Source organism: Zalophus californianus, chromosome 14, assembly GCF_009762305.2.
Source record: "Zalophus californianus isolate mZalCal1 chromosome 14, mZalCal1.pri.v2, whole genome shotgun sequence".
In the NCBI taxonomy this organism is placed as follows: Eukaryota; Metazoa; Chordata; class Mammalia; order Carnivora; family Otariidae; genus Zalophus; species Zalophus californianus.
Genome location: NC_045608.1, coordinates 1,164,835 through 1,186,809, shown reverse-complemented (window position 1 = coordinate 1,186,809; position 21,975 = coordinate 1,164,835). Strand labels below are relative to the sequence as shown.

General features: G+C 49.9%; 1 protein-coding gene across 3 annotated transcripts in view; it reads left to right on the top strand.

The window, feature by feature from the left end:
- The window catches only part of LOC113912660 (splicing factor SWAP), a 69,198-nt gene that overhangs the window by 3,432 nt on the left and 43,791 nt on the right, over nt 1-21,975 (top strand). For all 3 annotated transcript variants that reach the window (XR_003516918.2, XM_027576221.2, XM_027576222.2), the window contains exons 3-7: nt 223-354; nt 4,925-5,010; nt 10,529-10,754; nt 11,667-11,773; nt 12,176-12,308. Coding sequence is in view for 2 of the 3 variants with exons in the window: in XM_027576221.2 (XP_027432022.1) it covers nt 223-354; nt 4,925-5,010; nt 10,529-10,754; nt 11,667-11,773; nt 12,176-12,308 (684 nt within the window). In the remaining variant the exon portion in view is untranslated. The remainder of the gene's footprint in view (nt 1-222; nt 355-4,924; nt 5,011-10,528; nt 10,755-11,666; nt 11,774-12,175; nt 12,309-21,975) is intronic.

The following is a 21,975-nucleotide window of genomic DNA, read 5'->3' as shown; positions in this document are numbered from 1 at the left end:
TCCACAAAAGACGTGTGTTCTGCTAACTGTGGTAAACATGTACTGGCAAAAGAGGCCATATTATTAGATGTGAGGTGTGAATTTGTAAAAACATGTTTGCCTCAAAAAGAGGTTGAAAAAAGTGTGTTGTATGCTCTACTGATAGCTACAACTTTAGAAATATGTAAGATTTTTCTCAGTAAATTTCCATTTTTGTTAATAAAATTCTCATTTTTATTCAAGAGGAAGAATACAAGCGATTGAGTGAAGCCCTGGCAGAGGACGGGAGCTATAACGCAGTGGGGTTCACTTACGGCAGTGACTATTACGACCCGTCGGAGCCGACAGAGGAGGAGGAGCCCGCCAAACAGAGAGGTGAGGGGGGGGGGCTGCCAGTGTAACACGGCTGCCGGCATCCTGCACCCGTCGCGGTGCGGTCTTCACACGGCTGCCGGCATCCTGCACACGTCGCGGTGCGGTCTTCACGGTACAGGCGTGGACGCTAAGCAGTGGTAACCTCACTGTGACACAGACAGCATTAGTGGAACTCCTTCTTAGGACAGAACAAACTAGAAATTAGAAAATTAAGTGTTCCTGGAGGTGGAAACTGAATGCAGGCTCTCGTCTGCATTGGATCTGGATGCCTTCCACGTATTTTTTTTTTACTTGGGTAACTGGAAATTACTCACTCTGGATCTTTGTTTCTTAACTGATGATACATGAGTTGATATACATGGTGATTTGTTCTCACGGGCGGGTGTCACCTTACAGGATAGGCGTTAACTACCCTCGTGTGAACCTGCTTCTTCACATCCCCTCCAAAACTAAAATAATGACAAGGCTCAGTAGGATGCCTGTGGAGTCACTTGCTGATCTACAGAGAAGAGCACGAGACCTCCTAGTTAGACTTGGTAGGACCCGTAACACGCACACCCGTGTGGTGGTGTGCAGTAATGTTTATATAAAATGGAAGATTTTAAAATCATTCTCTTCTGGTTTAACTCTAGGAACTTTCAATATAAAAAAATAGTGCCCCCAAAATATCTGGACTTGCGAGTGCAGGAACAAATATACTTTGTCACTTTGGTAAGCCATGAGAGCACAGTTTTTACGGCCTTGCATAGTAATCAGACATTAACTGTCAATAATGATAACACGAACCGGAAACTTCAAGGCTAGATCAGTATGTTCAGGACCTTCTGTTTAAGGGGAAGGAGAACTGTATGGGGCACCCGGCTGGCTCAGTCGTAGAGCATGTGACTCTCAATCTCAGGCTCCACGTTGGGTGTGGAGCTTACTTTATTTATTTTTTTAAAAGATTTTATTTATTTGAGAGAGAGAATGAGAGATAGAGAGCACATGAGAGGGGGGAGGGTCAGAGGGAGAAGCAGACTCCCCGCTGAGCAGGGAGCCCGATGCGGGACTCGATCCCGGGACTCCAGGGTCATGACCTGAGCCGAAGGCAAGTCGCTTAACCAACTGAGCCACCCAGGCGCCCTGGAGCTTACTTTAAATAAATAAATAAAAATATTAAAGGGAAGGAGAAGTCTAACTTTAGAAACTATGGGAATGTTTAGTGAAGTAGAATCACATCATACAGGGATTTCGTTTTAGAGCTAACAGTTATTTGGGACTTAATTGGTTTCTCCTTCAGTTACAAACCTCCTAACAAGTTTCTAGTAGTTATGTCAGCTTAATGTTACAGTGTGGTCCTCCCGGCCTGGTGCGGCCGCGCGGGGCTCTCCTGCCCCCTTCATGGGTGGGGGCCACCTTGACAGGACGTAGGGCGTCTTGCACAGGTACTTCCTTGTTGCCCTTCCTTCGTCCTGCTCTTGACCTCGTGGGCAGCAGTCACTGTTGTCCAGCTGTGTCCTCGGGGCCTGCGGAGACTTGCTGCACAGACCGTGTTCCGTTAAAGCCTCGTTAACGGCACTTCATGCGCTCAGAAGTTAGGACTAGTGGAAATGTTCTTGCAGGTCCAAGAAGTAAGCACTCATTCCTTTATCCACAGTGAGTGACCTCCGTTAGGGTTCTGGATAGTTGAGATTCTGTTGGTTTGCTCCCGAACTGTGTACATTATGTCTGCTTTAAATACGTAGTATTTTTGATCAGAAGGAAGGAGTACGTCCTACATCACTTCATACATGAGAGTGGAAATTTCTAAAGGGGGATCAGCCTTCTGCCACCGCTGGCCCAACCACAGGTTTGTCAGTGAAGTTTCATGGGCGCACAGCCACACTGGCTTGTGGCTGGGCAGCCTTTGCAGCTTAGCGGCACAGTCGGGCAGTTGGCCCACAGGCCATGTGTGGCCAGAAATGCTTACCGTCTGGCAATGTCCAGAAAGTTGCCGACCCCTGTTAACACGTGTCGGATATTGTCCCTGTGTAATTAAACTTCTTTACAATTACTGAATTTTAAGAATTTCAATGTGATTTAATTTCTCTTCAAAGTTTTAACGTGCTTTCTCTTTAACTTAAAGTTCTCTTTACTATTTTATAAGTTTTTTTTTATTCCTATAATCACATTCTCAGGACTTTGCCTTATATGCTGATTACATTTTTTTAAAGATTTTTTTTTTTATTTATTGAGAGAGAGAGAATGGTAGAGAGGGAGCATGAGAGGGAGGAAGGTCAGAGGGAGAAGCAGACTCCCTGCTGAGCAGGGAGCCCGATGCGGGACTCGATCCCGGGACTCCAGGATCATGACCTGAGCTGAAGGCAGTCGCTTAACCAACTGAGCCACCCAGGCACCCCTGATTACATTTTTTTTAAGATATGTTGGAGAGAGAGTGCTAGAGCATGCATGTGGGGGAGGGGCCTAGGGACAGGAAGAATGTGAAGCAGACTCCTCGCTAAGCGTGGAGCCCAGTGCAGGGCCGGATCCCAGGACCTGAGATCTGACCTGAGCTGAAATGAAGAGCCAGTGCTCAACCGACTAAGCCACACAGGCGTCCTACGGATTAATTTTTTTAATGAAAGTCGGGCCCATGTGAAACTTAAATCTTGGCTTTTTGTGCTTCGCTGATGCTAATGTAGGTAAAATGCCACTTGGTAGAATTCAGGTTGGTACCCAGTACCACTGACAGGGAGGTTTTACTTCTGTGTTGCATTCCTTTAAAAAAAAAAAAAAAAGGCTTTTTTTTTGGTTTTCCAGTGCCCTCAACGGGTTTAAATATTCCTTGATTTTCAAAGTTACTATATTGTTCTGGCATTTTGGGGCATTTTAAGCTTCATGCTGTGAGCATCTCTGTGTCTGTGCATCACCCCCTGTTCCTTCCACATGGCAGATTCTTGTGATTTTCCTGTGCTTTTTTTTTTTATCATTATCAAAGATCTTTTTTATGCAAAAGGGGGATTTGAATTTATTTGAATCTGAGTATTGTAATGGTTGTATTTTGTTCTGTGCTACTAAAGCCATTTTTCTATAAATTAAGGTGTGTATAAGGACAGAGCAGCTCTGTGTAGCCTCCGTGTTCCAAACAGCTCTTGATTTGGGCTCCTTTACTTCATGAGCAGCGGCACACGACGGCAGGACTGTTTAAGAGAAAAGTTTCCATCATTTTGTCATGTTAGGGAGATAGAGTAAACGTACTTTGATAAACACACCTTTGGCCCTGTGCCCAGGAGACTGTGAGATTTGAAGTTGCTACTTGTCGTGTTGCAGACCAGGGTGTCCGGTGTCCTCCAGCCGCACTGGGCCATTTGGTCACTGCTGCTGGGCAGCGGAGCTGCTGATCACAGGAAGCTGTCAGGCCCGAGTGGGTCTCTGGTTCTTGGGGGAGAGTAAGGGTACGTAAGTAGAAACAGGCGGGTTGGTGTTAAATAGTTCTTCCTTAGGAATTTGTAATCCACCTGTATCTCTTCAGACTAGAATACCCAGGTTTTTAGGTACAGTGAAACCTGCTTACAATTCCTCCTTGGCTTCATAGAAGAATTAGGTTTGATAGAAAACCTTCAGAAGTTTTCATCTCATCAAGAAACCACATGTGGTGGAAACATTGGTTTTGATGAAGATTTCATGTTTACTTAATGTTATTTTTTTGACAGAAAACCTAAGTAGGTATTAAAATCCTTTGTAATGTTAGCTTAGATAAATTTTCTATAGGTTTTTGTACATTTCACTATGTCCCTTTTTAAAAAGACCTTTATTGAGAAAGAGAGCATGGGGGGGAGGGTTAGAGGGAGAAGCAGACTCCCCACTGAGCAGGGAGCCCGATGCGGGACTCAGTCCTGGGACTTGAGGATCATGACCCGAGCCAAAGGCAGTTGCCCAACCAACTGAGTCACCCAGGTGCCGTCACTGTGTCCTTTTAAGTAGGTGATCACCTGAGTGATTGCAAGGTATGCAGGTACTTTCTGATTCAGGAAGTTTTGACGTGCAGTGCCCCATCTGACATACAGTGGACAGAGCTGTTTGTAGATGGAAATGGGAAAGAGGCATCTAATTATTGGTGGTAGGGAGGTCATTTGCGTGGGTGGAGAGTCTTGGCAGTTATACTTTAGGGCTTTACAACTTGATGGTGAAATCAGCCCGCCATCTGGGCATTGAGCACCTGTGCTGTGCCTGCCTCCCTAGGGTTCCTGCAGAAACAGCTCAGACGGGGTCTTAGTGCCAGTTAAACACACACACGGATCACAGAGCTGGGAGCAGGGAGAAGTGATCAAGGTCTGAGTGCCCGCTAAGTAGGGCGCATTGTGGGGAGATGCCCACTGCCAGGTCTCCAGGAGAGGTCAGTGCCCAGTAGCCTCTGGGGGGCTGGTAACATAACCCGACTGGTGCATGCTGGAGCAGTAGAGGAGACGGGAAAGTGTTTCTAGAGGTGATGATGGGAAGGTGGAGAACCAGGGAACGGCACTCACGGCGGTCCCTCCATTGTTGCTTACTGTTGGTGGCCACCTTCCTTCCTGGTCATTGTTCTGAAGTTTTATATTTTCTTTTTATACAGAAAAAAATGAGGCTGAAAACATAGAGGAAAACGAGGAGCCTTTCATTGCCCCTTTGGGGCTGAATGTGCCGCCTGACGTGGAGCTGGTACGTGTGCTTCGTCTTCACGACACTGCCCGTTGTTATCAGTGTGGGTTAGGAGCACCCGGTAGCCCTGGCGTAGCTGTGACGGCCCTGTAAGTTCGTAATGCTTTCAGATGATCTGTGAGTTCATGGAGACAAAACCACACCCCACCTATTCTCCTCCAAAGAAAAAGGGAGGAATTCCAGCAGAATTCCGAGACCAGAGCATCAGAGATTCGAGGAGCTGGCTCTCAGAGGTCACAGCGTTGAGCCCCCACATTTACCAGCGTGGAGAAACCGAGTCAGAGTGAGCAGTGAGGGAGCTGCTGGTACACTGTTAGCCACGTTTAGACCTAACAGTCTCGATCATGGCAGCGTGGCTTGCAGGGAAGTGGCTTTGTCCTGGCTTTGGCGGGCACTTAAGGGAAATGTCTTTACCTTACCTTGCTGCTCTTGCACCCGGGCTTCCTGTCCCTTGTGATGAAGGCCCGGTGGCATCTCCAGGCCACCTGGCACTCAGGAGGAAAACCTGGGTGGGACTCCTCTTGGTCTGAGTGCTCTGCAGCTCGAGTCTGGCAGAGCTGAGTGGTTCACCCTCCCTTCACACCACTATTTCAGCTGCATCTTGTGAGGTTCAGGCTGAGCTACAGTGGATGTCCCTGGGGGCCTCCTGCACTCCCGGCGCTGTCCTGGAATGCTGACAGCCCCATACACCAGCTTCTGTCCTGTGCCCGTCCCCCTTCCACAGGAGGAGAAGACCGTGACCATGCAGGTGGCAGGCTGGAGTGGTCGGAGTGTTGCATGTGCACACTCGGGGGCAAGGGGTGGAGATTGGTGCTCAGTGTGGTTTTTCCTATGGCGTTTTCCTGACTGGATTTCTAGCGCCATGGACACAGGTGTCCTAGCTTCTTCTTGTGCCCTGGGTTCTGAGCCTCTGGGTGCACAGGGGGCCAAACTGTTCGTGGAAGGTTCTGGCCCCTGTTTTCATGTGTCAATGGCAGGTGACAGCCTCCACCCCGTCCCTTACTGCATATACACACTCATACCCTCTCCTTCCTTCGCTTTCTCAGTCTTTGTGCAAGTAGGAGTAAAAATGTCTGTGGATTTTGCTGAGTGGAATTACTGCTTGTATTTGCTTCTCTGTTTCCAGCATTCAGTTAAAGCTGAAAGTGTCATTTGAACGTTTGATATCCTAAGATTTGTGTTAATATGCTTTCTGTGTATTGTTCTAGATTGTATTCCTACTTGTTCTGGAACGTGCTATTTATTCTACGTGAAAGACCCGTAAAAAACGGGTTGCTCCCTTATTTATGTTTAATGCTGAAAGCTTTTATTCAAGGTTGACTATGTGGAATTTTATTTATTTTCATGTGAAAGATTATTTTTAAACTATTATGCAAATATAAACATGGAAGTATAATAGATTTTATTGTGTTGTTTACTTTCTGTTAAAATATTTAATGGCTGTGTATTCTCAGCCAGAGTAAGCATCACTAAGCTGTTTAATGGTCTGCCGGAGCTAAAAATAGTCGATACCTGTTGGAGAGCAGAATAGTAATTTGTTTTCTTAATGTTAAAAAGTTTCTTGTGATATTGCAGAGCAGCCTCTTGAGTAGGAAATGGTTTGATTCTGTGGAAACCGTCTGAGTGCTGTTGGGCCCTGCCAGACAGGATTCCCTGCGTCCTGGTGTCAGGAGTTGGGGGCAGCAGTTCATGGTCTGCAACTTGCACTGCAATGTCCCGGGGGGGGGGGGCGGGGTGTGAAACGGGGTGCTTGCAGTGGGGCTTCCGGCCTGTAGGTTGGGGGGTGCTGCCTCCATGCACTGGGGCTGCCCTCACTCGGTAAAGAAAGCAGGCACTCAGGGTGCCTGGGTGGCTCAAGTCGTTAAGCGTCTGTCTTTGGCTCAGGTCATGATCCCAGGGTCCTGGGATCAAGCCCCACGTCGGGCTCCCTGCTCACTGGGGAGCCTGCTTCTCCCTCCCCCACTTGTCCTGCTTGTGTTCCCTCTTTCGCTGTCTCTTTCTGTCAAATAAATAAAATCTTAAAAAAAAAGAAAGCAGGCACTCAAGAGTTCTTGAGTGTAAACTGTGCTTTTGGATTAGAGCCCAATGATTATAGGGTCTGTGGGGTTTGTGTGAAGAGTAAGGAGTAGTTAGAAGTCGTGGCCCTCGGTTAGGCCGATGTTGGCAGGTACTCGAGACGGGCCGAGGCTGGTGCTATCCTCGACGACACCATGGCGGCCCTCCTGGCTCCATAGCCCTCGGGGCCCCTAAAGTGACCTCACAGATTTGTTTTAGCTTTTCATAGTGATTCTGTGTTTTTTTGTGTTTCTCCCTGGATATGTGGCCTGGCGCCATTTGTCCCAACGTTGTGTTTTCATCCACCTTCTCAGGGACCTGGGTGCCCGTCTTGGTCACCTCCTGAGCTCTACACGTGCCCAGTCCCGGTTCTGGGTGTGCTCTGCTCTGTGCCTGCTTGTGCTGGGTCGTGTTGGTGCCCCACATCTGGAGCACCGCTGGGAAAGTGGAGGGAGCATCAGTCTGGCCAGCCACAGGGACTGGAAGTGCTGCTGCCCCACAGACCCTGTTAGAAGTTATTTCTAAGGGAAACACGCTCCTTTGAACACACTTTATGAACCAGAGGACGAGCAGGGAAGCGTTCAGTGCAGGATTGCCATGGTGCGCAACATTTCCGTCTGTTGGAGTAGGAGCACCGCGGTGACGTGTGCCGACCGCACGCTGTGTACCAGGCACCGCACACCGTGAGTGGCTCCCATTCCCAGGCCTCACAGCACCAGTGCCTGGGGAGCAGATGCCCTTGTCAGCCCGAGTGCGCAGGGCACCTGGAGGTCTAGGGAGGCCAGAGCAGCTGCCCCAAGGGAGGCATGTGAGGGTCAGGCCTGCAGCCCCAGGCCCGGCTCCAGCGCTCTGCACCTCAGACTGAGGCCCGACTGATTGGTGTTCAGATCAGAGTGTTATTGCCATAATAATTCAGGGCTTCTGTTGCCACGGGATGGGGGTGGGAAGCATCCTGTGGTGTTCGTGCCTTTTCTTTGGGATTCTAAGCACCGTTCACGTGTGGTGAGCGTGCCCCACATGTGCCATGCATGCGTGTTCTCCAGGCACCTTGTCTTCCCCGCAGAATGGAGATCACACGCATCACCAGATCCCGTTGTAGCACCAGGATTTTGAATTTTATTTTGAAGTCCCTTCCCACCCCCTAAGATTTTAAAAATATTTTCCTGTTTCCTACCATTGCATTTATAGTTTTTTGGGTTTTTTTTTTTTACAATTGAATTGTGACTTGATGTGATACTTATTTTGGGCTGTGAGTGAAGTGGGCATTTAATTTTTCCCTCCCCTGATCAAGGCAGAGGAGAGGGCCAGCCCAGCTGCTATGGGGGCTCCTCACTTTTCACTCTGCCTTCCATTCCCATGCCACCCCGTTCTGGTCCCCCTGCTTTAGGTCTGAGCTCCAGCATTTTCCAGAGCTCTTAGGAGACCTGACACTGGCGTGAGCTTTCTCACCTCATATACTATTCTCCCATTTCCCATTGTCTACCCCACAGTTTTTAGAGCTGTGTCAGTGTAATCTGGGGGGACTGAGGAAGCGTGAGCCTGCCTTCTGGGGCTCAGGCACTTCCTTTCTTTCTTTTTTTTTTAAGATTTAATTTATTTGAGAGAGAGAATGAGATAGCACGAGAGGGGGGAGGGTCAGAGGGGGAAGCAGACTCCCCGCCGAGCAGGGAGCGGGGCTCGATCCTGGGACTCCAGGCTCATGACCTGAGCCGAAGGCCGTCGCTCAACCACCTGAGCCACCCAGGCGCCCCGGGCTCAGTCACTTTCTTAAACCGAAGGTTTCCCCGTGTGAGACAAGTATTTCCCCTTTTATCATCAGTCTTTGTAACACCTCATATATGTATATATGTCCTTGAAATCCCACTTCATAGTAGGGATACTCGTGGTATTAAATAGAAAAAGATCTATGTAAAAATAGTGTGATAAAGAGAGCAAAGATTTTCCACACCAGGTGTTGGTGTATTATCCACTTGCTCTGGGAGCAGGTCCAGAAGTATGCTCACCACGTGCTCTGTTTCTCACCATGCTTTGTGGCCACTGTCTTTTTACCATGATGTCGTATCATAAATAGGCCTGCTTTTAGGAGATTTTAAAACAGCAGGTTAGTTTGGTCAGCAGAGAATACCTCTCCATGGAGGTGATTGTAGCTTCCTTTCAAGATCACTATTCTGAATTCACTGTTAATGATTGACGTGTGCGTGGAACACAGTTTCAAAGATTAATCATGCTGTTCACCCAAGCCATTGAAAATCTGCCTCAGGATCCATACTCCAGGCACAGTGGGCCTTTGACATGGAATCTAGTTTATTTTGGAATCAGTAAATAACTTTAATTGTAGGTACTTATTCTGTTTAAGTGTGAAGGACTTCATTACTTCAGGAATCAAATTTGAGAGTTAAGGCATTTATGTTTTATGAAGGATGTGGTTCTGGAATTACAGAAAGCATCTTGAATAGTTAACTGCCCATTTTTAATGAATAATTTCCCACATTATTTGCATGTAATTTCCAAGTGTTAATCTCTTCGTTATTATTAAAAGTATTTTTGGAGTATGGCTTTCAGCGTCTGGTCTGACGAGCTCCATTTGTGGGTGGGAAATGCCAAGCGTGCCATGTGGTAGAAGTAACTTAGCAGCGCCGGCAGGGTCTGATTCCTAGTGGTAACCTCCTCACTTGGAGGCAGCAAGATGGTGCGCTCTGTTCTTGTGGGTAAGGCCCTCCCCATTCTGGCCAGACCACACCCCTGTACCGTGGGGGTGGGTTAGGTACGGGAGCAGGTGAAAGCGTGGGGCTTTCCTCACATGTCCAAAAAGGCCGTTTTCCAAGCTATAAAATCTAGTCCCAGCTAAGAAGGAAAGAGGAGTGATGTGTAGACACTTGAGAAACTAGGTGAACGTGTACCCCCTCCCTAGAAACATGCATGTGTACATAATTTGCATACGGCTTCGGAGGGTTCACAGCCTCCAACCCCATCACAGAACCCGGTCACTGTGGAGGTACAGTGACTTGGTGTAAAAACGATTGCCTCGGGTCAGTTCTGCGCAAAGCTGGAGTGGCCTGCCTCGGTCCGTGAGTTTTCTCCCCATGAAGTGCTGCAGAATCCAGAAATAGACCAAAGTGTCGTGGGACCAGGGCTGTTCAAACTGGGCTCTTCTGCCTGAAGTGTCTCTCTCTCTCCTTTTTTTTAAGATTTTATTAGAGAGAGCGCGAGTCGGGGGAGGAACAGAGAGAAAGGGACAAGCAAACTCCCCGCTGAGCGCAGAGCCCAACGTGGGGCTCAGCCTCATGACCCCGAGATCACAGCCTGAGCCGGCCGCTTAACCGAGCCATCCAGGTGCCCCTTGAAACGTCTCTTATTTCATATAATCGACAGTAAAACCAGTTTTTGTGTGTGTGTTTTAAGTCATGTGGCCAGTGAAAAAAGAGGAAAAATTGATCACGTGAATATGTATGTTTTTTCATAGCCACCAACAGCCAAAATGCATGCTATCATTGAGCGCACAGCCAATTTCGTGTGCAAACAGGGAGCACAGTTTGAAATAATGCTGAAAGCCAAGCAGGCCCGAAACTCTCAATTTGACTTTCTACGCTTTGATCACTACCTCAACCCCTACTACAAATTCATCCAGAAAGCCATGAAAGAAGGACGCTACACGGTGCTGGCGGAAAACAGAAATGAAGAGAAAAAGAGTATGTGAGACTGTGTGGACGCGGGGCCTGTGCTGGGCAGCCTCTGGGAGGGGATGAGCCTGCACTGCAGGACTTCCAGAATGTTCATGCCGCCCTCCCACTAAGGCATGCTGATTAGATGGGGTAAAGCGCTTCTTGAGTAAATCTTGGAAATACACTAGATTCTTAATTAATATTTCCATAGATAGTGAAATGTAATTAAATATTGATGCTATCAGAACATAATCATCTGGTTTGGAAATTTTTCCTCTCGTTTTGGCTGTTTCACGTTTCCTGGAGAAAAGAGTAAATCTGTTTCCTGGGGTGGTCCCAGCCGTGCATGTGCGCACAGAAATGGAGCGGTCAGCTTTACTCTCCCTTTTTTTATTCATCTCTACCATAAACTGTTGTTTTTATTAAATATCTAAATTGGGAATTCTTACCACAAAGGCCAGTTAACTCTTTTGAGAAATGTGCAGGGACAGCAGTCTGTACATGTCTGCCATTGAATTTTTTTCTCTTGAGCTGAAACATGATTTTCAGAATCATTTGTACAAACCTTGCTTATAGATCTCATTTTCTCCATAGTTAGTTTTTTAAAGTATCGGTTACCTTTCTGATTCTGGCTTTCATCAATCAGGATTTTTGCCTTTTTTCTAAAAAGTGTTAAAGCGTGGGGGCCCCAGGCTAGTGAGCGCTGGACGGCTGTGCCGGCGGGGCCCGCGGCGCTCGCCTGTCTCTGTCCCCTGCTCTCCACTGAGCGCGTTGGGCAGTAGCGCTCCGGGGGCCGTTCCCCAGAGGTGCTCCCCGGGCAGATGGCCACCGCACGGTTCCCAGCAGCCCTGTGTTTGTCTGCTTCTGGGTTCCCACCGTGTATCTGTACCCTGTCTCTCCCCACACCCCAGAATCTTGAAACACACTTTTGCTTTCCAGAGTCGGGGGTCAGCTCTGATGATGATGATGATGAAGGAGATGGGAGTTACCTGCACCCGTCTCTCTTTGCTTCCAAGAAGTGTAACCGCCTGGAGGAGCTGATGAAGGTTTTGATCTTCTGTATTTTTTATGCTATAACAGAACTGCTGCTAGTCTAGTTTTGGGAAATCCTGAAGCAGCCATTTCTTCTGTATCTTATTTGATCATCATCGAAGTCTGTTTTGCATTTTCATTGTTTGCTTGGTGGCTCACACTTCTGTCGGTGGCAGTGTAGTCTTGCCCAACCTTCCTTCCTTTCCCGAGTGGTTACAGAGGATGGAAGCCATCTGTCCCCTCGCTTTCTCTGGGGCTCACGCACGGCCACAGTCATTCAGGCCCTCTATGTGTGCATGCGGGTTTCCTAAAGCACGTCCACCGAGCCCTTAAGTTGAGCCTCCTTGGCCACAGAAGAGTTCTCCATGACTCAGGGTCCGGGAAACGGTGTGATCATGCATCCTCTCTGTCTGCAGCCTTTGAAGGTGGTGGACCCGGATCACCCCCTTGCTGTGCTGGTCCGTAAAGCCCAGGCCGACAGCCCCGCCCCCACCCCCCCTGCGGCAGATGGCACCGTGCAGCCCTCCCAGGTGGAGTACACCACTGACTGTGAGTACCTCGCTGTGCACCTCCCGGCCTGCAGCCCACTGCAGAGCTCACCCAGCAGGGCAGCACGACAGTGTGCATGCAGCACGCGTCTGGTAGAGGTTCTGGGAGGACTCAGTCCCTTGGGTCTTCATGGTTAGCCATCCTCGGCATGAGGCCTCATCCTTTTGTTTGTCACCTAATGCTGACAAATGGCTGCTCCATGTCCAGCATCAGCTCTGCCTTCCGGGAAGGATGAACAAGAAGGGTAGGGAAGGAAAGCAGGTGCCTGGGGACTTTGCCCTTCTCTGAAGACCCCCTCTTCCCCCCACCCAAGAAGCCGTGCTTGGTGCCTCCCTTTGACCCGCACAGACAGGACAGTGTTGCATGGTCTCCTGGCCTGCACGGGGGTCTGGAGTCCAGCATGCGGCGGCCCTAACCAAAGTCGAAGCTCTGTTACGAAGCCCAAGGAGCGCGGACGCTGGCAGGCTTGCAGTGCTGTCTGCGTGGTTGCTTTCCTGCAAAGGACACAGCTCAAGCTGGCGTGCGATGTGCACCTTAGAGTCCCAGCTAGTTACAGTTCCCACCTGTTCGGGCTGCTTGCTAGCCTTTTGTCTTTTTAATTACCAGAAGATTGTTAATGGAAGGCAAATCTTGAGGTTCTATTCAAGTAATCATTTGAAGGTATTTGATCTCAGTCTCATTATCCGATCTTTTCAAAATTGCTCAGAAGTTCAGTGTTGAATAAGAGCAGAGGCTTTAGGATGGCTGCAGGGATTTGTTGTCCTTCACCTGCAGATCCGATCAGATGATCCGTCCGTAAAGCTCGTCACCATTAGAGGGTGGAAGATCAGTCGGAGATAATTCTCTTTTAAGACGTAGGCTGCTCATTATGCGAGCGTCTGTCAGAAAGAGTAGCCAGGCCCCCCTGCGCCCTTCTCCTGGTGTGGCCCGTGGCAGCATGTGACTCTGACGTGCCGAAGTAACGTTTGCAGACTTTACAAGTCAGTGACTTGAGGGAGCTCCATGCATGTACCCTGAAAAAGCCTCTTAAAGGACCTGGGGTTTGCAGTGCTCACGACGGGAGTGCTGTGTGGACAGCAGGGCCACACAGGCGAACAGGAGTCGGGAGTGACCGTGGAGCATGGCTGAGCGGGCTGTCCCTCGGCTTCCCTTGTTTTCCTTTTTCAGCCCTGTCATCGAGTTTCTGCAAGCTAAACACCTTGCCCGTGTGCACCCACTAGATGTGAAGGTATTGAACTGTCTTGCACGGAAGACAGGAAATTCGGGGGCAGGGTCACCATCACCCCGTCATTCACTCTGTCTATGTTGGAGCTTGTACCATTAAGCATCGAGGGTGGTGGTGGGCGGTGTGTCTGCAGCCCCTGCAGCACTCGGGGGGGAGCGGGGGCGCCTGCCGTGCAGCAGTCCCAGTGGCTGCTCTGTGACTCAGGCTCCTTGCGGGCTCCCAGAGCCCCATTGACGCCGGTTCCTCCTTGGGCAAACATCAAGTGCACCAAGTGTGACTCCCCGCCTGGACCCTGCCCACCTTCCCCTGGAAGCGCTCCAGCAGGGGGCGCCAGTTAGCGACCACTGTGCCTCACGCAGTGTGAGCATGACAGGCCGTCTGGGACTCGAGCCTGATGTTACAGCCTCACAGCTCAGCTGTCTAAGCCAACAGAGAGGAGAGAGTCCGTGCTGACAGGACCCGGGGCTGCTTACGCGGGGATCGCGGCTATGCCAGAGGCAGGGACCGGAGTCCAGATTTTCCGGAGAAGCAAGAAATCTAAAACGTTTAGGTGAAATATCTCAATTTACAAATGTTGGCAATGGGTTCATATTTTGTAAAAATACAAGGCAGTCCAAGAAAACAGTGGGCAAGTAGGTGCTGCTCGTAGGCATTCCTCTGCATCCAGTCTCCACTATGCCTGTGGAAGGGGTCACGGGCGTGGGGGCAGCGGGCTGTCCCAGAGCTTCTCCGGAGACTGCTCAGCAGTGGTCAGTGCTGCATAGAGGCTAGGGAGGTGGGCTGTGAGGTGTCCCGGTTGCATGCAGAACCCTCGTTACCAGAAGCGAGAGCTGTTTCGTTGACGTGGGGAGGACAGAAGCTGGACTGCAGCGGGGCGGGAAGCAGACAGGGTGTGGGGGTGGACGCCTGAGCGTGGGCCCTCTGAAGCTGGGCTGTGCAGAGGGAGAGGGGCCGTGCCTGGTGGGGAGTGAGCGTCCCCATGAGAGCCCCCCGAGAGCACCCGCCTCCGGGCCTCCACAGCAGCTTCTGTCCGGGGTCTAAGGCTCGTGGGGTGAGGCAGGAGGCCTGGGTGGTTAGACTCACTAATCCAGTTTCTAGGAAGAGCCCCGGGCTTGAACTTGCCCAGCGCAAACACGTGTGAGCACCTGTATTCAGGTTTTCAAAGATGTTTGTTTTCACCTGCGGGTAGATTCTATGGTTACCTTTGGGGGGGGGTGGGGAACAATATGGAAAGTTGAAAAGGAGGCCAGGGAAGGGAAATGAGTCCTATTAGGTAGTAAGTGAAATGTTACAAGGGAAGACCTGTCGGGGCCTGAGGCCATGGTGGTTTAAACAAAGTTTGGGCTAAGAACAGACCTAGAAGTGGTACCGGCGGACCTGAAACATCTCGTACCGTGGACATGAGGTGGGCCATCGGCCAGTCGCATGGGACTGCCGCCTCCCTTCCGGACGCTGTGCAGTGACTGGGTGCTGGCGCCCCGGAGCAGAGTTTGGGTGGCATCTGTGACTTGACTGCTCTCCGCCCAGTTCTCCCTGGTTCCACATGGTCTTGTAAGCAGTTGGCCCTCCACCGATTTGTATAAATTCTAATTAAATGTGTAATTACAGTAGTTTCACTGGAAAAAACTGTTTCGGAGGAGAGCTGTGCCGTTCAGGGAAACAGGCCCAGCGAGCTGGAGAGGAGCCTCACGGCCCTGGTGTGCAGTGCACCAGGCTGGCAGCTTGCCCAGCACACACAGCGGGGCCGCCTTCAAAGGGGGCGCAGACGAGAGCCCCGAGATGCACGACCAGAAGCGGGTGGGGAAGGCACCGGGGCAGCCTGTGGGGAGGGGAGTACCTGGGGATGAGCCCCGCCTTTTACCCAGCAGCCCCGCGGCTTCCAGGTTGAAGGTGCCGCGTGGACAGCTCTCAGCAAAGTGGGGAGACTTGGGCCGGTGAGGAATTCTGTCCTTTAAGCCAACAGATGACATTAGATTGCTCTAGTAGAAAAAGTAAAATTATGGAGGGAGCAGAAGTGTCTAACACACACCAACAGCTTTCATAGTCAAATAGGGGAAAAAAGTGCAGCAGAAACACAGGCCGCAGTGTGAGTAATTCAGAGAGGTAAACGTGGCCGTGCAGTTTTTGTAAAGGCTTCCCCTCGCGGCTCCCCCAAATGGCATTGTACCTGCTGGCTTCAGAGCCCGAGCCCCGGACAGTGCGAGCCAGGGTCGCCCTCGCGCCAGACTGCAGCACACGCGTGCAGGATACAGGACTGCTGCAGTCGAGAGGCCCACCCTGGCCGGCACGCAAGAACACGAGAATTGCAAATCTTGGGTACAGTCAAGGCTTCTGGGCTGTTGAAAATGTTATTTCACGTTAACAAGCTTGAGTTCTTCATAACAGTAGAGATTGAAGAAGAGCAGCTCCGGCGGGACCTGCGGTGCGATTTCCGGTGTATCCACCAGACCTGAGGGCGCACATGCCTGCAGTCCACGCCCGCAGCCACAGTACTCAGCACAAGCCAGATTTCTAGTGCTGGGGGGAGAGCGAGATGCCCCTGTGCCCTCGGGAGAGGGCAAGGGGACAGCTGGCCGCGCGCAGGTGTGGGGCCGGGTGCGGAGGAGCAGGTGTAGGAGGAAGCCCTCAAGTCGGATTCAGACTCGGGGGGCGGGGGGGGGGAGCGTCTCCAACGGGTCGGGTGAGAGACGACCTGCGGAGTGGGGCTCCGCGGGGGGCTGCTCCGTCGCCGCGTGTCTGTGCCTTTTGGACCATGTAGCTGACTGTCCCCTTCCCAGAGAAAGCACGAGAGGGATGGCATGCCTCTGTGAAACTACTGCAGGGTCCCGAGGGAGCTCTGGCGGGCCTGTGATGTTAACACGCGGTTTCAAGACCGTCTGTCCGCTCCCCGCCAGAGCCTGGCGATGCTGGGGCCCGTCAGAGCTGGGGTCACCCAGCCTTTCCCGCTCTTTCTTTAGCATGTGATTAGGGATCACCTCAGGCCATTCCTTGTGATTGACTTCTTGCTGATGAGAGATTTTCTTGGATAGAGGCAGCTTCAGAAGAAAAGCGTCTGTTTTTATTTTGAAAGAATTTTTTTAAAAGATTCTTAAATACAGACGTAAAACTAATAGTTTCTTCCTTTTATCAGCTTGACAGTGATTTTCTGTTACTTGGTTGTTTCCTGCTATTTAGCTCTAAGTTTTTGCCGAAGAGGGTCATAAATACAGTTATGCAGGAAACAGTAATACTGAAGTACTGGCCATTGATATAGCAGACAGGTTTTTAAAAATAAAATGCCAACCTAGTTTTTTTTAATGTTTCTTTCTGTAAATAGCTGAAGTGAAATTAAACTACCGTGTGGCTAGACTAGATATTTTCTTGCTTCTGCTGTTTTTAAGTGTGATTTTGCTGTTGTTGTTCATGGCATTTCTTTTTTTCTGCAAAATCATGACCTTGAAGTGCTTTACTTACCTTCTAAACCCTTTTTTTAAAAAAATGCCTTTATTGTAAGTGAAGAGAAATAGAAGCAAGAAAGTAAAAATAGTACCCAAGATTCCACCACCCAGAAATAGACATTTTTACTATGAGGGGAGCGTCCCTGACGCAGTGGGAAACCCTGATGGAAGTTGGGGGGGAGGGCAGGAAGCTCCTGGCTGGGGATACAGAGATGGGCTTTGTGCAGAACAGGGATTAGAAAGTTGGATGTACAGATAGAGATATTTGTGTTAAAGTGGAAGTAAGCTTTTTTAATTTTACTCCAATTTAACAGAAGAACCTATAATCAAAAATTAAAGTAATTGCTGATCTTCAGATAAAAGTTTTTTCCATACCTCAATTCAGTTCTGGAGATTAGGAGAATGCTAAAGAGATTGAGATTGTAGATTTTTTTAAAGCTCTGTTTTTATCTTAGATGTCATTAATTAACTGAAACTGGAAGAAATTAAAATACTCCTAAAATCCCTTCCTGCCCCCGCCCTAACTCCTGATTTTTAGGAAGCAGTGTGTTTGTGTTGTGAGAGTGTGAGTAATGCTGATGGTGTGTCTATAGCCCACGCCCCCTGGTCGGGTTGGCCTCCGTCAAGGGTTAGGTTTTCACCGGGGCGCCTCTGTGCGTTCAAGTCTCATGGACTCGTGTCGCGAGGGTTCTGTTCACGCATTCTCACGTGCTTGAGAAGTGCCCCCCTCCCACAAGCAGACAGGAGAGCTTGTCTGGATATAAAGTTCTTGGGGAGTATCTTCCTTCTCCGAGATCTTCGTAAGCTAGCGTCCAGCCCCGGTCCTTCCTGCGGCAGAGAAGCCAGTCGTGTGGGGTTGTTAGCGGCTTGGTTCTCACTCATTTCTCCTGGACACCGTTCTCGGAGCTCGGTCATGTCGGCAAGCGCCTTGGCGGAGAGAACCGGACGCAGGCCCAGTGCCTGGAACCCGGGGGCGCTGCCAGGTGGGCCGTGGACTTGGATACGTTGCTGTGAAGAGGAAGGGGCCGGCTGCAGCTCCTCTACCTCGCAGCTCGGCGGGGGGGGGTTGCTGGCGCTCACTGGCTGGCCGCCTGGTGACCTCCAGGCAGTCCCCCCCCCCCCCCCGTTGTCCTGGAGCTCAGTTCTCTGTCCTCCATCCTGGAGGCTGTTTTCTGTCGTGTGTCTCTCTCTCATCATCTTTTCTATTCCAGTTGTTGGCTTCTCTGCTTAAAAGACATCAGTTTCCTTCTTTTGGATCATCTTTTTCTTCTGTGTGTATCATTTTCTCTTTTTTGTTTTAATCTGTTTCTCTTTTGCCTTCAGTCTGTGGGTCCAGCCATCTCTGTCCACCTCCTTCTGCATCAGTGACTGGTTTTCTCAGTCATACCTCTTCTGTCTGTTGCGGGTTGTTTTTTTTAAGAGATTTTATTTATTTGGGGGGGGGGAAGGGCAGTGGGAGAGGGAGAAGCAGACTCCCCACTGAGCAGGGAGCCCGATGCGGGACTCGATCCCAGGACCCTGGGACCATGACCTGAGCCGAAGGCACACACTTCACCCACTGAGCCACCCCGGCGTCCCTGTCCGTTTGAGTTTAAAACGTTCTGGTTCTGTAAAGGTGTGGCTTGGGGCCTCTGCTCTCTCGGTGCAACAGCGGGATGTGCAGACTTGCCATGAAGGTCCCACCGTCACTTTTCAGGTCCTGTGCCACGGGTCCCGCCATCTCTGGCACGGCCGTGCACCCTGCTCTTGCAGCTGGTCGGCAAGCAGACAGGAGGCCACGAGGGGGCGTGGCCGGGCTCCAGCAGACCAGGCTTCAGGGACGCCCAAACTGGAATATCCGAACATTTGTGTCATGAAGTGCTCTGGTTTGTTTCCGACCACTGAAACATGTAAAAACCGTCGCAAGCTCTCCCACGCTGCACAGAAGGAGGCGGCAAGCCCAGTTAGGACCCAGCTTAGCTCGGCCTCGGTCCGGCTCACGGATGGCTTGCTTTCCTTTCCTTTGTGCTCCGTGGAATTCTTCTCTCACCAGATTCATCTGTGGCTCTGAAAACTCCACGCTTGCTTGCGTTCTGTTTTCATGCAGGCTGCGGTGGTCGCTACCCAGCTCTGGTGGCCCGCATAGCTCTGCGCCCTTTCCTGGTGGTCTCCTGCTCACGCTGGCGGCTCTGTCCAAACCTTTCGTCCGACGCTGTAGGCCCTTCCTCCTTGACACTGTCCCCGCCGCCTCTGAGATCCTTTGTCTTCCTTTCCAAGTGCAGCCTTCTCTGGAAAGCCCATTCTGGGCTCTCCTGTGAGATACGGAAAGTGCCCCCGAGCAGGTGTCAGAGCCGGCGAGCCCCCACAGGCCCTCCCCACGTGTCTGCAGGCTTCTCCACCCTGCAGTTCAGGTTGCACACTTGAGCCGCTCCCTTTCTTCACCCAGAACTCTCTGGAACCTGTTTTTATGTAACACGCCTCCAAACCTAATACAGTATTGAAAACTCAAAACTTTTTATGTGAGGGTCACTGATGATGACTTTAAGTAATGGGTAGAGATAGACCTTTCTAGAAGGTTTTATTTGCCAGAAAGAGAGCGATTGCTTTTAAACACTGGCCCGAAGTCCCTGGGTCCCGTATTCATAGGGTTAAAACTGACTGGTTTGAGTGGTTTTCCAGCTTTACAGACGACATTCTTCATCATTGCAGAAGCTGTTCAGATACTCCTAGTCTAAGGCTTTGGTGACTGAGACAAGTCTCCTTTCGTTTGGGGAATTTTTTTTTAAGATTTTTATTTATGTGAAATATAGACAGCGAGAGAGAGAGCGCAAGCAGGGGGGGAGTGGGAGAGGGAGAAGCGGGGGCGGGGAGTGGGAGAGGGAGAAGCGGCGGGGGGGAGTGGGAGAGGGAGAAGCAGGCTCCCCACCAAGCAGGGAGCCCAACGCGGGGCTCCATCCCAGGACCCTGGGACCATGACCTGAGCCAAAGGCAGATGCTTAACCAACTGAGCCACCCAGGTGCCCCTCATTTGGGGAATTTTTTTAACACTGGGTCATCTGGAGGTCATAAGGGAGTAAATAAAAGGGGACTGATGCACTTTGTGGTAACAAGTATTAAGTTTGAACATATTCAGACACTGTGTGGATGATCCAAATGATAAATGCTTTCAAGTATTTAGGGAGTTAGGCAGGGCAGTAATACTCTTTTATGTAAAAACTGTTAACTTATGTTGAATCACTGTGTTGCACACCTGAAATTAATGTACTTTATGTGTCAACTATGCTAAAAAAAAGGCTGCTTTAAAAACACAGGTGTGGACTTAGTATTGTAGGGGTTGTTGGTTGGCTTCACTGTGGTTTCCCTGTGATACGAGACTCTGTATTATGGAGAGCCAGCAGATGAGTACCCTGCGTGAAGGAAACAGGGGTCACAGGGGCCCTTCAGGAACTCGTGGAAATCGTCCAAGTCCACCAGGCGAAGCTGGAAGTCTTGGGGACGGGGTAAGCGGACCGTCCAGTGGATGAGAGAAATGCAGAACTTGGTAATACTAGAGATCACTATTGGATTGTGTTGTTGGTGCCTGGTGTTTGAACTCCCATAATTTGACCTCTCCTGGGGTGAAGGTCTTCAGTGTGAAGAGAGCATAACTTTTTACACTGTGGGCAGAGGAAAATTTCTCCAGTCAAGTAGACTGCTGATGAGATTAATACTGTGTTCAGGATCTGAATCTTTAGGTGCTGATAAAACCTTTATTAAGATTTTTTTCAACAGAATAGGTAGTCTTGTAGAGTTTTATGTTACATGGTGAAATCACCATGAAAATTACTTATTCTGACGCCGGTCTGTCAGCTGTTAACTACACGGGAGAGGCAGCTCGGCCTCGGTCCTGCTCTGCGCACCCCCGGGGCGTGTGCAGTAAGTTCTTTTGGCCGGTGGCTCTCTCCACCCACCTCCCCACCCCCTGGAGTCTAGCTTTAGCTTGAATGTGAAATAGGGGTAAAGGAACCTCACTTGTGATTTGGGAAATTATCTACAGCGTTGCACGTTCTGTGTGTTTATTGGCTGACTGTGAACCTGAGTCGGAGGTCAGACCCCCAAGTGTTTGGGGGTGTGCACATCATCCTCTCCAAAGAATCCACCCGTGTCTCAGAAACCCTGGAACGTGTGGTCACAGAATGGAAGGGAATACGGGAAAACCCAAATAGTGGTTGGGGTGAGGACAGATGGCACTTCCTGTGACTTTTCCATGTGTTTGAAAGTAGTTTTGAAGGGCGCCTGGGGGGCTCAGTCGTTCAGCGTCTGCCTTCGGCTCAGGTCATGGTCCCGGGGTCCTGGGATCGAGCCCCGCATCGGGCTCCCTGCTCCGCGGGAAGCCTGCTCCTCCCTCTCCCACTCCCCCTGCTTGTGTTCCCTTTCACTGTTTCTCTCTGTCAAATAAGTAAGTAAAATCTTAAAAAAAAAAAGGAAAAGGACACTTTTGAAGTTATTAACTGCTGAGGTTAGAAGGGCGTTTCTAAAAGCTCTTCAGAAAAGTGTGACTTTTGGAAAACAGAAACAAGCATTCCAGTTTGTGGAGGGGAGGGAGGTGTTAGAGCTAGGGTGAACGGAAGCTGCCAGGCGGGCGGCCTGCGCGTGTGTGACCAATCTTTACAGTCCACTTTGAACCCCAATTAGGTGAAATGGCATTCTTCATGAGAAGAGTGTTATTCTTCCCATTTATACACCTGTATGCCTTCTCCCAAAAAAACCACTCAGGTATTTTTATCATACTTGGAACTTCATCAATTAAAAAACGTGTGGGAATTTACTTTTTCTTATTCTCTGAGTACATCATGCCCCCAATTTTGCCTCTTGGTCCACAAACAGTAATGAATTTACTGTCTGGCTCTTTGTAGGAAACATTTGCCAACCATGCTCTATCCCAGAATTAGCGAGAGACCTTCCTTGAATATAAATGTCTTCGTTTTACTGACTTTTTATATGAAAGCTCTCTAGACTTTTTTTTTAAAGATTTTATTTATTTATT